This window comes from Drosophila mojavensis, unplaced genomic scaffold (genome assembly GCF_018153725.1).
Source record: "Drosophila mojavensis isolate 15081-1352.22 unplaced genomic scaffold, ASM1815372v1 contig_80, whole genome shotgun sequence".
In the NCBI taxonomy this organism is placed as follows: Eukaryota; Metazoa; Arthropoda; class Insecta; order Diptera; family Drosophilidae; genus Drosophila; species Drosophila mojavensis.
Window position 1 is genome coordinate 1666134 of NW_025318906.1, and position 11154 is coordinate 1677287.

At 44.2% G+C, this 11154-nt stretch overlaps 3 protein-coding genes across 4 annotated transcripts; 1 reads left to right on the forward strand and 2 right to left on the reverse strand.

Moving 5' to 3' along the window:
• Positions 1-482: 482 nt before the first annotated feature.
• On the reverse strand, positions 483-5607 carry LOC6578389 (WASH complex subunit 2). Its single transcript, XM_032730376.2, has 4 exons — positions 5506-5607; positions 5251-5445; positions 5043-5182; positions 483-4986 (listed from the first exon to the last, which is right to left on the reverse strand). Exons 1-4 carry the CDS (start codon positions 5605-5607, stop codon positions 519-521), a joined length of 4905 nt encoding a protein of 1634 aa, XP_032586267.1. The 3' UTR covers positions 483-518.
• Positions 5608-6128: 521 nt separating this feature from the next.
• On the forward strand, positions 6129-8296 carry LOC6578390 (PIN2/TERF1-interacting telomerase inhibitor 1). Of its 2 annotated transcripts, XM_015163118.3 has the most exons (3): positions 6129-6358; positions 6418-7859; positions 7969-8071. In XM_015163118.3, the coding sequence occupies exons 1-3, from the start codon at positions 6286-6288 to the stop codon at positions 7984-7986; spliced, it is 1533 nt and encodes a 510-aa protein (XP_015018604.2). In that variant the 5' UTR covers positions 6129-6285; the 3' UTR covers positions 7987-8071. The 2 variants fall into 2 exon arrangements, with proteins under 2 accessions (XP_015018604.2, XP_002004303.3); XM_002004267.4 differs by having other exon boundaries at positions 6418-8296.
• Positions 8297-8307: 11 nt separating this feature from the next.
• On the reverse strand, positions 8308-10923 carry LOC6578391 (DDB1- and CUL4-associated factor 11). The gene is made up of 7 exons (XM_002004268.4): positions 10607-10923; positions 10278-10545; positions 10072-10218; positions 9455-9997; positions 9150-9305; positions 8969-9075; positions 8308-8909 (listed from the first exon to the last, which is right to left on the reverse strand). The coding sequence occupies exons 1-7, from the start codon at positions 10784-10786 to the stop codon at positions 8769-8771; spliced, it is 1542 nt and encodes a 513-aa protein (XP_002004304.1). The 5' UTR covers positions 10787-10923; the 3' UTR covers positions 8308-8768.
• Between the last annotated feature and the right edge of the window lie 231 nt (positions 10924-11154).

Sequence of the window (11154 nt, forward strand, 5' to 3'; positions counted from 1 at the left end):
TCCTGATCTCAATATTATAGAGAATGTGCGGGCTTATGCAAAAGTAAAACGTAGCTTAGAATTATCAAAAACGCCCAAGGATAGGGATTGCTGAGGCTTGAGGACTTTAGCAGGATTTTTCAATAGAAACATTACAAAATTTGGTTAAATCGATCCCTAAACGCTTGCAGATGTCTAAGGAGGGTTTAATTCTTATTAATATTTTTGTTACTATCATCATTGTTAAGTTTTTGTTTCACTTTATTTAATAAATATTAATGTCAAAATACTTTTGTCCACCCAAATAATGACAATCCGGCATGCAAATAATTATAGAAAAATAATGAGTTATGTTATCACTGCAATATTTTGGTCACTTAAAGCCTAGTATGTTTGCTCTCTCAAAAAAATATAATGGGTACCGTTAGCTCACTCAGCACGAAGAAATAAGGGGTTAAAGTTTTTGCAATGCGTTGTCAAAATACTTTTGTCCTCCATTGTAATTGAATCAAACATGTTTTATTTTTATTTAAAGCTCCTTAAGGTCCTAATAGATCAGCCAGCGGATTATCCGCTATATCTGTGGAACTGCCCTGTATGGGCGTGGCTGTCTGCTTTTTGATTGCATTGGATGCTCCAGGCTTTGCACCACGCTTAGCACCGCCGGCAGGTGCAACTGAAGCAGCTGCTCCACTGCCAAACAGATCATCGTCATCCTCGTCATCGCTGAAGAGACTTTTACTTTGTTTGACGACTGGCTTTGCCTTGGCCTTGGGCAGCTCCTCCTTCGGTCCCTTCTCGCTGCTGGCAAACAATGTAGCTTGGCTTATTGCTGCCGCTGGCTGAGATTTGGTAGGGTTAGCAGCTTTGCTGCTGAACAAATCATCATCATCATCGCTGTCATCAAAGAGTTGCGTTTTCAGCGCCTTCGGTTTGCTCTGCTCCTTAGCCAATGCAAGGGGAGTCGCTTTACTGTCCTTGTGCTCATCCTTTAACTTTGGCTGAGCCATTGCCTTGGTTGGCTTAAAGAGTGCATCATCCTCCTCCTCATCATCGCTATCCAGGAACGTTTTAGTTGGCGCTTTGAGCTTCTCTGGAGCAGCAGGAGGAGCAGGAACTGGAGCTGGTGCTGACTTGGCAGCTTTTTCACTTAGAGCTGCTGCAAAAAGCGCATCCTCATCGTCATCGTTGTTGTCGAGGAAGGATACGTAGGATTTGGGTGGCCCAGCAGCGGCTCTTCGTGGGGGAGCGGTTGATGCTGGACTAAAGAAAAAACTATTACTATCATCCTCATCCTCATCGCTGTCCAAAAAGAAAGCCGATTTGGGTGGGAGCTTCTTCACGTCATCCTCTGGCGGTAGCGTGGATACCAAGGCAATCGGTGTAGGCTTTGGGTTAGTAAATGCAGGAGCAGCAGATGTAGCAGGTACTGCTTGATGAACTGAAGCAGCTGTTGCTGGAGTGACAGAAGGCACTGTAGAAACTGTTGGAGAAGTAAGTGCAGTAACTCCTGCTGAGGCGGTCTTTGGTGCACCTTTCAAGACAGCAACTGAAGCAGTTTCTGCAGCAGCAGCTGAAGCAGCTGTGCCTTGAGTAACAGCAGGAGCTGCTGCTGGCGAGGCATTTGAGGCAGCTTTCTGGACAGCAGGAGCTGCGGCTGGAGTAGCTTTAGGGGCAGCAATTGAAGCAGCTGCTGGAGCGACAGCTGCTACTTTTCTTTGGAGTGCCTTGCCGAAGAGCGCATCATCATCATCCTCTGGATCACTGTCCGCAAACAGAGTTGGCTTGGCACTCGCCGCGCGCTGTGGTTCCTTGGGAGCTATCTTCGTAGCAGTCTGTGCTGGCGCGCCCGTTGCAAGGGACTTAAACAGGGCATCATCCGCAGCCTGCTCCTCGTTGTCATCGCTGTCGAAGCTAGGCAGCTGTCCAATGGATTTACTGGCAATACTGGCACTTGATGTTGTGGCAGAAGTTGATGGCACAGCTGCCGGGGCAACACTGTCGGCCGATTGGGACTCCAGCAAGCTCTGAGCATAGTTGGCCTGTCGAGCACGTCGAGTCGAGGGTCGACGATGAGCTGGACCTCTCACGCGCGTCTTGCCAACGCATTGCAAAATGTTCTCCGCCTCGCTTGAGGTTGATTTGGGCGTTTCTTTCAAGGCTGGACTTGGAGCTTGGCTAATGACTGGAGGTGGAGCTTGGCGAATAACTGGAGCTGGAGCTGGCTCATCCTGCTTTTTGGGCAGCTTGGCGCTAGGCAGCAGCGCATGCACATTGATATTTATGTTGGGCATTTGCAGTTTCTTGACGGGAGAGCTGGGCTTAGCCACATTTGCAGGCGGCCTCTCATCCAGGCAGGCGGCAGCGCCTGCGCGAGCAGTTTCACTAAAGTCATCATAGAAGATGGTGTGAATCCGCTTCGGTGTCGACGATTCTTCCTGCACAGGAGCTGATGCTTTTCCCGCTGCAGCGGCTGCTGCTGCCTGCTCCGCTTCCTGATCATCATCATCATCATCTGGTGGCACATCGCTAAACAAACGCATGCCACCATAATCCTTGCTGGCCTCAGCAGCTGCTGGCAGATCGGGCAAAGCGGGCTCATAGAAGTCGTGTTCGTGCTCGCTGTCGAACATCTTGGAGCCGCCCAAACTGGGCAGACTGCTGGTGCCCAGAGACTGAAAGAACTCGCTATCATCGGGCGGCTCATCCGAGAAAAGACTGGAGTAGTTTTGCATTATTTGCTTTGCAGCAGCCACATCTTCGGCTGCACGCGCCTCCTGCTTGGCTTTGCCTTGGCCTAGCTCCGCAACGAGACTGATGATGGGATCCTGCTGGTCCTCAACAACTGCCTCTGGCTGCTCCTCTGTTCTATCAGCCACGACGCTTTCCTCAGGCTTCCAATCAGCCAATCCACGCTCCATAACGGTCTCCCTCTCATTGCCCAATAACTGCGCCAACTCTGGTTCAAATTTGGAGGCAGCAGGCCTCACCTCAAGCTCTTCCTCCTTCACTTCATTACCCTTAGAGTGCACCTCAGGCTTGGCAGGTGGCTCCACTTGATTCTCCATGTTCTGCACCTCCGACTTTGCCTGCTCAGCAGGTAGCTCATCTGCAGCTTTGTTCTGTGGCTCTTCCACTGCTCTAATCTCTTTTGAATCTCCTATTATTTCCCTGTCGCTGAAATCATCGTTGAATAGATCTGATTTGAGCATTGGCAGCTGCGCCTTATCAGTCGAATCTTTGCCTGTTTGCTTCTCTTCAGCTTGCTTTGCAATTTGTTGTGGCTCCAGCTCCAACTGCTTTGACAGCTCCTCCGCAGGCTTGACAGCTGCATCTGCTGTCGGAGCTTGCTCAGCAAGTCGCTTAGTTTCCCTTTCCGCTACAATATATACGGGCTTTATTGACTTGGGCGTGGCAAAGAGATCATCATCCTCCTGATCATCAAAGAGACCGTGTTTAGGCAGCTCCACAGCGACTGGAGGTGCAGGCTCAACCAATTTTGGCTTGTTCTCACTTCCTTTGGAGTCCTTGCCAAAAATGTCTTCCACTAGCTGCTCATCCTCCTCATCGTCATCGAACAAGGACACCTTGCTCGTAGGCTGCTTCCTGGCAATCGGCTTAACAGGTGCTGGCTGGCCTCTCTCAGTCTTTGTTGGTTGCCTCTCAACTGCTTTTGGAGCCCCAGAAACTTGATCGTCCGCCAGATCATCATCGAACAAAAAGGTTTTACTTGCTAATGAAGCTGCCTCTGTAGGCTTCCTATTGGCTGTCCGCACTGCAGCTGTTGGCGCAGGCGCAGGCTGCTTCTCAACGCCTCTTGGTGGTTTGCCAAAGATGTCTTTCTCGTTATCCTCTTCCACATCATCGAACAGCGCAGTTTTTCCAGTTAGATTAGCTGGCGGCGCTATAGGTTTGTTCTTCACAAATATATCATCTATATCCAAATCATCATCGTCATCGAATAAAGACTTCTTGAACGCTTGCGGCTGTGGCTTTGCCTTGGGCGCTAGGGAGCTCAAGAAGTCATCGACATCGTCATCCAAATTGTCGTCGAAGAGCGATGTGGGCACCTTCTTAACGGGCTGTACAACAGTTGCGGGTTGTAAATTGGGACTTAACGGTGGGCTGTCCTCAAAGAGATTTGGTCGACGCGAGGCTGTCTCAATTGGCTTTGATTTGACTTCCTGCGGAACAGGCACTTCCTTTGGCTTGACCACAGTCGCAGTTTGGGTCGAGTTGCTGCCTGACTTAGCTTGCACCTTGTCCACTATTTCCGACATAAACGAATTGAACTCATCGTCATTGAACAGATTAACAGGTTTTCGCTTAATTTGATTGCCAGCTGCAACGGGTTTAACTTCGCTGGCAGCTGCAATGGGCGTAGCAGTAGGCGTGGCTGCTGGAATTGTTGGAATTGCATCATCAAATAATTTGGGCGGACTTTGTTTGCCCCCTGCTTGTACGACTCTGCTGACGTTGCTGCTACTCGAGCTGAGCGAAACATTTGCTCTTGATTGATTCGTAGCTGCAGCAATTCCATGAGAAGTGGCTGAAGAGGAGTTAAGCGAGGATGAAGTGGAGGGCGGATCATCGCTAGGAGGCGAGGCACGCAGCGCTGCAAATAAATCGCTCTCATGTGGATTTCTGTGCATGCTGATAATAGGTCGAGGCTGAGCTATAGGGCGAGCAGCTCCCTCGACTACAGGCGCAGCTGCTGGCACTGGCTGCCTGACAACTGGTGCCTCCTTCGGCAGCGAGGCGAGTGAAGAGGAATCTGATTGCAGCGATCGCTGTGATGGGTCCCATTGTTGCTTCGGCGCAGCTTTTGGTGGCTGCACTAATTCCTGCTCATCCGAGGAGCTGGAAGAGAACTGCTCTGGCTGCTCGTCCTCGCTATTTTCAGCACTATCATAGAGTCCCGCGTACTTGTGCTCCTGCCACTGCTTGGAGCCAATAATAAAAGGCAATGGGATAGCATCATAGGGGTTCTTGTCGCGGAACACAGTGCTGCAAGTGAGTAGAAAAAGGGTAATGGAGATTCCATATGAAACTGCATCACTTACGTGGCATTTACAGCGCCATCCTCCTCATCCGAATCGGACACTTCTATTGTGACTGCCTCAAAGTTCTTTCTAAACATTTGCAAATTATTTTGCAAAAACTCTTCAGACAGTTCCTTGGAGGTCTTCAACGGAGGCTCAGGCTGTGATTGGAATGACGATTAGGCTCAAAATACATACACGAGATAACAGCGTGAATATACATCAATACCTTCTTCACCTCCTCCTCAGGCAACGCAAAATCATCATCTTCCACCTCCTCCACGCGATACTCCACGAATTGCTGTCCGAATTGCAGCGAACGCAGACTGTTTGTTGCATTGTCCAGGGCAATGTCAGTACGTCTCACGTTCGTTTCAAATTGGATTAAATTGTTGGTCGTTCGCTCGCCCCGCTCATGCAGATTCTGAAAATTGCTGTGATTAATACAAATTTGCTCTCTTCTTTTATCAATATTAACGCCCACTTGGGAGATGCGTTTCATTAGCTCCAACAGAGCGCAGTCACCAGCAAAATTCCAGTCTGAAGCCTGCGATATAATCGCGTTCACATCTTCACTTATATCCATTTTAAATATATATCAAATATGCTTAAATTGTAAATAAACAAAACAATTTGCCGCTGCAGCCATCAATCACAATAGAACTTGATTTGATGTGTGGCTCACACACGTTATAGCAAGTCATGCAAAGTGCACAGTACGAAACCTCAACATTTACATTTAATATACATAGATAAAATATGAAAAATGATTATAAGATTAAGTTTGTTAAATTTTAAATTAATATGCACCACCTAATAACTGTTTTCCTATTCCTAAATCTTTGCTGCTCTACAAATCAGTTTAATGAGGCTCACACACTCTGCAGCAAAATATGCAACGAGCAATTTTGATTCTGTTTGTTTAAAATTGAATTATGAGAATGCTTAAAATTTTTAAAGAAAATAAATTTTCTATAATATTAATAATCTAACAATAAATGCCTTAAAATGCGCCGAATTATTTAAATGTTCAGTTCATGGCCCATACACGACACACTCGCCCTCGTCGTACATGCACAAGCGAACAGCTGATTTCGTGATTTCTTTTCGAGTTTCTTTTGCTGCTGCTCAACACGTGTTTGGCATGGGCTGCGCTTGTATCGGAAACTAAAAGTTATTTTATTTACACAAATATTATTTATTGTTTATTTTTATTGAACATAAAAATTAAGTGACCTGCATACAAACATATAATATTTTAATAATGGCAATGCTCGCAGAACCGCGTCGTCGCAAGCGCTACAATTTGTGTCCGCGCGGCAAGCCACTCTACGAAGGTGAACCAAAAGAAAATGAGCATGAAAATTTGAATTTACGAATTTTATTTTAACTGCAGATGATTCGCGCTTTGGTACGAAAATGCTGGAGAAAATGGGCTGGACGAAAGGCCGTGGCCTGGGTGCGAATGAGGATGGTGCTCAGGAATTTGTGCGTTTGCGCTTCAAGAACGATTGCGGAGGACTGGGCTACGGGGAACGCGATGATCAATGGACCATACATGACGATAGTTTCAATGGGCTGTTAAAGTCCCTACATGGAGGAGAGGAGAACGGCAATGCATCTGAATCCGAAGATGCCCGACCCATGGGCCTTGGTTTCAAAGCGGATGTAACTGCTGCTGAAGAGCCAGAGCCAAAGAAGCTCAAGGAAAAGCTAACAGGAATATCCCTGGAGGAGAAATCCAAGCGCAGTAAGGCTCGCGTGCATTACAAGAAGTTCACACGTGGCAAGGATCTGGCACAATACAGTGAGAAGGATCTGGCCAACATATTTGGCAAGAAGGCTGCGGATGAAACTGAGATTCCAGCGCAGATCAAGAAACAGGAAGAAGTGACGGAGGAGAAACCTGTCAATCCTAACTTTGCAGGCGTTTGCACTATAAGCACTGGACTCTCTGTCAATGATTATTTTAAACAGAAAATGGAAGCAATGAAGCAAAAGATGGCGCAAAATAAAAATGTTGAAAATACCTCGATGAATGCAGCAAATGAAATCGCAAATGGAGATGAAAATGTTGAAGAACCGCCTATTAAAAAGAAGAAGAATGTTGAAAATACCTCGATGAATGGAGCAAATGAAACCGCAAATGGAGATGAAAATGTTGAAGAAGCGCCTATCAAAAAGAAGAAGAAAAAGAAGGATAAGAGCAGAGAAAAAGAGCAAGAGACAGTAGAAACTGAAGTGCCAGCGGAAGCAGTGGCAGAAGAACCGTCCAAGAAGAAAAAGAAGTCAAAGCGTGCAGCCGAAGAGAATGCGAAAGCAGAGAAAGAAGAGCCAGAAACAGAAGCATCTAGTGAGCCAAAGCGCAAAAAGAAAAAGAAGGATAAGAAAGAGAATGAGGCGCCCTGCGAAGTAGCTCCAGCTGAAGAAGAGCCTAAAAAGAAGAAGAAGAAATCTAAGAGAAATGAGGATATCAATGTGGAAGCAGAGTTTAGCGAAAAGCCTGCCAAAAAGAAGAGTAAGAAGAACATAGAAGAACTTACAGAGGAGCCAAAATTAACAGAACCGGTTCCAGAGAATAGAGAAGACAGTAAAACAGAAGACAAAGAAGAGAATGAGTTCGAATTGAAAGAGGAAACACCCCAAGAAAAAATTGAGAAACGTGCTAAAAAAGAAAAGCAAGAAAGTAAAAAAGGGGACAAAGAGGAACCGCAATTACAAGACGAAACTAAATCTCAAACGAAATCGATGACAAGCGACGCACCCAATGGTGATGACCTTGCAACCACCCCCAGAGAGCTACAAGAGCCCGCCAATGAGACGCAGACTGAAACTGAAGTAAGTGAAGAAGAATCAGATAAGAGTGGCGTACGCTATCTATCAATGTCGCATTTGCTAAAAATGCAAAAGTCATTCAATGTATTCGAAATCTCTTCATTTTGCGCAGAAAAGTTTCACATCTTAGATATGGGGGCGTTCAAGGACTCCTCACTGAGCGAAATAGTTGGCTACTCCTTGAATGAGAACATTGAACTCCAGGTGAAGGAGATGCATACAGATGCGATGCGCATCATGAGTCTGTGGGAGGGCAGGCGTTCAAAATATTCACAAAAATCAGATGTAGAGCGGACACGCATTATGGTAAAAAAACTGAAATATAAGAGAATCACGGGTTCGCATCTTAAAAAGTTAAACAATTGTAATGCCTTCTCAGGACTGTAGTTAAGAATACATACAAAACGTAAATATTAATAAATGTAAATCTTAATTGTAAACAACTGTTGAATTCTTAACTTGTAGATAATATATTAGCTTTCCTTTTGTACATAGTTTCCATTTTTAATATGTAACAATTATATATATTTATTATATATAATAAAACCTGCCAAGGTGGATGCGCACTTACATAAAAAATAATGAGTGATCGTTTCTTTTGATTAATGATTTGATTAATACAAATAAATATATATTAAACAATTACATATATATATTGAATTATTTAACATATACATGTTGGTATGCTGTATGTTGAGAACTCTCCTCTATTCCGAAATTTGACTTCAGTCTTCCTAGGAGAGTTTTTGTGCAGTTTTGTTTATATTTTGATTTACATATATAGATAAATATGTATATGTTTTTATGAACGTGTCACTCGCAGAGGTATGGTTTAACATTTGAACAAGTTTTATAATTAATTACTAATTGTTAGTTATTAAAGCTATACAATAAGCAAATATCAAAGGCCTCCTACTCAGGTGCATTATTCCGATTAGCTAATCGACGCGAACGACGCAACGGGCGATTATCATGGGTTTGACTGCGACGACGTTTCAAACTCTGCGTCGCTATATTTCTATTATAATTGTTCAGATTAACATGCGTATCCCACTGAAAGATAACAAAACAGTTAGCTCAAATCCGATTTCGTTTCAAAGGCAATGCCCTACCGAGCTGGATACAATTTCAGAGCGCACTGGATGCCAGTCCAGGTCCCGTATAACGTTTTTATGTCCCTCAATAGCCTCACGTATCTTCCCCGTCAGCACGTCATAAACTGTGAGGAAATAATAGATATATAAATATGAGTAGTTGTAGATGTATACCTATAGAAAGTGAAGATATTTTTACTTATTATTCGGCCCGTGGCACAGCCCGTGTATATGAAACGCTGTCCTGTTTGCTCCATGGGAGAAAACTTCGCGCGAAGCAGCGTTTTACTAACACGATGTCCACGATAGGTCATAATGCTGCTATCACCATCTAAAGCTTTTCGTGGATTGTAAACTGTAATAGAAGAAAAGAGGAAAAAGTTATAAATTCATTCATAATGAACTAAAATATATATGATATATAAGTTATTAAAGGGAAGGCAAAGCAAGCGAAGTTAGGTTTAACTTTATACATAACACACTTGATAGCTATATATTGCTTACATTCGCGGGGAACACGATCCCAACGATAGTCCCATGTAGTCATTGCCAGCTGATGTTGGCGGGCGGTGCTGCGGTTTCGCAGATTGCTTGGCTTGCGCATATCCCAGATTTTGATACTTTGGTCCTTGGAATTGGAGAGCACATGGTAGCCATCATTGCGCGAATCAATATAGGTAATCCCATCAAAGTGTCCAATAAACGAGACAACACTTTTGGACAGATTGCGACTGCGAAACGAGGTGCGTAAATCGTAAACCTTTAACAAGCCATCATCACAACCGGCTATTATCACATTCGGATCATTGTCATTAATATAAGAAACGGCATTCACATCCGTTACAGGCATGCGATGGGTGCGCAGGATCTGTGTGGCACGTGTCTCCACATCTCCAATAATCACAGCGGAATTGTTACTGCCACCAATAATCTTATCGCCCGTTGGCGAATAACGAATCGAGAAAATAGCAACGCGACTGCTCGAAGTATCGTTCACGTCGATCCATTGGCAATCATCGTCAGAGCCATCAACGGGCATTATATAAACTACAAAGGGAGAAAAGGAGATAGATCATGAATGTAAATAGATCTTAAATAACTATTTATAGCACACAACTCACAAGAACGTGACCAAGTGGAGTAGGCGAAATGCTGGCCATTCGGACTAAAGTCCGCATCTGTAATGCTCCACTGTATATCGCGTGCACTTATTCTATTCAGCAGATGATAAGTGCCCTTGGAGCCATCGTTAATGCGGACAAAGCCATCTGTAAAGTCAAACTGCGCATTAATTCAATGGAAAAACCAAACTGGAACTGAAACTGACCTTGACACGCTGTTAAGAGCTTGGTGCCCGTCTTATTGAACTTGGACACAAACACTTTGGCATCGAGCGACATTAAACGCATTGATCTATGGTTCGGTATATACATGTTAGAGAAATAACGTTGTTGATTTGGCGAGAAAGAGTCGCTGCCAGGATATGCAAGTCCATTTTCACGCTTTTGCAGGGCTTGCATTAAGTTCCAGCGCTGTTCCGTTGGCTTGGCGGTCATGCTGCAACGAGCTTTTACCTCGTTGTACATCTCTGTGTACTGTAACGATTTGCAATTGATTGTGGGTAAACAAAGAAACTATTATCAATTTCATGCTCACTTTAAATTTATCTACGTTTGGCTTTTCACAAACTGGCAGATTATTTGGGTGATTGTTTTGTTGACGAAAATGCACATCCATGGCATCCACTGTGAAATTGATAACATTGTAGCCAAGTCCATCGGCGGGTATGTCAAATAGGTCATCGTCTTCGCTTATGATCCCCAATGAATTTCCCATGCTATAATAATGGATGTCAAACCAAACAAAATAAATGGAATTTACACCAAATTGTCAATAAGTTGTTTGTTAGAATCAATGTGGAGGCGGGTCGACTGCGAGCTCTCAGCTGTGTTATATATCGGTAAGTCACAATAGTTGCAATTTTACAACACTGAAAGTAGAAGCTGTTGTGAATGGATTAAATTTAAATTACAATTAAATTATTTGCTTGCTTTCTCATAGAATCATTGTTTTATTCCATTCTGAAGTCAATAAAAAATATAGCTATTTTTGCCTTTTAATTTTGGTGTTTACATTTGCTGTTAATTAACAGCACTCAAAGCTGTTTGCTCGGCTTGGAGCTTAGGCATGTCTCAAAGCTCGGA

Excerpts from the sequence above, each read along its gene's own strand:
- LOC6578389 (XM_032730376.2), bottom strand. The coding sequence starts at position 5,607 with ATGGATATAAGTGAAGATGTGAACGCGATTATATCGCAGGCTTCAGAC. Across the intron at positions 5,446-5,505 it reads TAATGAAACGCATCTCCCAA|AATCTGCATGAGCGGGGCGA; the intron begins GTGGGCGTTAAT and ends AGCAATTTTCAG. Across the intron at positions 4,987-5,042 it reads GATGGCGCTGTAAATGCCAC|CACTGTGTTCCGCGACAAGA; the intron begins GTAAGTGATGCA and ends ACTCACTTGCAG.
- LOC6578390 (XM_002004267.4), top strand. The coding sequence starts at position 6,286 with ATGGCAATGCTCGCAGAACCGCGTCGTCGCAAGCGCTACAATTTGTGT. Across the intron at positions 6,359-6,417 it reads CGGCAAGCCACTCTACGAAG|ATGATTCGCGCTTTGGTACG; the intron begins GTGAACCAAAAG and ends TTTTAACTGCAG.
- LOC6578391 (XM_002004268.4), bottom strand. The coding sequence starts at position 10,786 with ATGGGAAATTCATTGGGGATCATAAGCGAAGACGATGACCTATTTGAC. Across the intron at positions 10,546-10,606 it reads CAAACGTAGATAAATTTAAA|TACACAGAGATGTACAACGA; the intron begins GTGAGCATGAAA and ends AAATCGTTACAG. Across the intron at positions 8,910-8,968 it reads CTGAAATTGTATCCAGCTCG|TGGGATACGCATGTTAATCT; the intron begins GTAGGGCATTGC and ends GTTATCTTTCAG.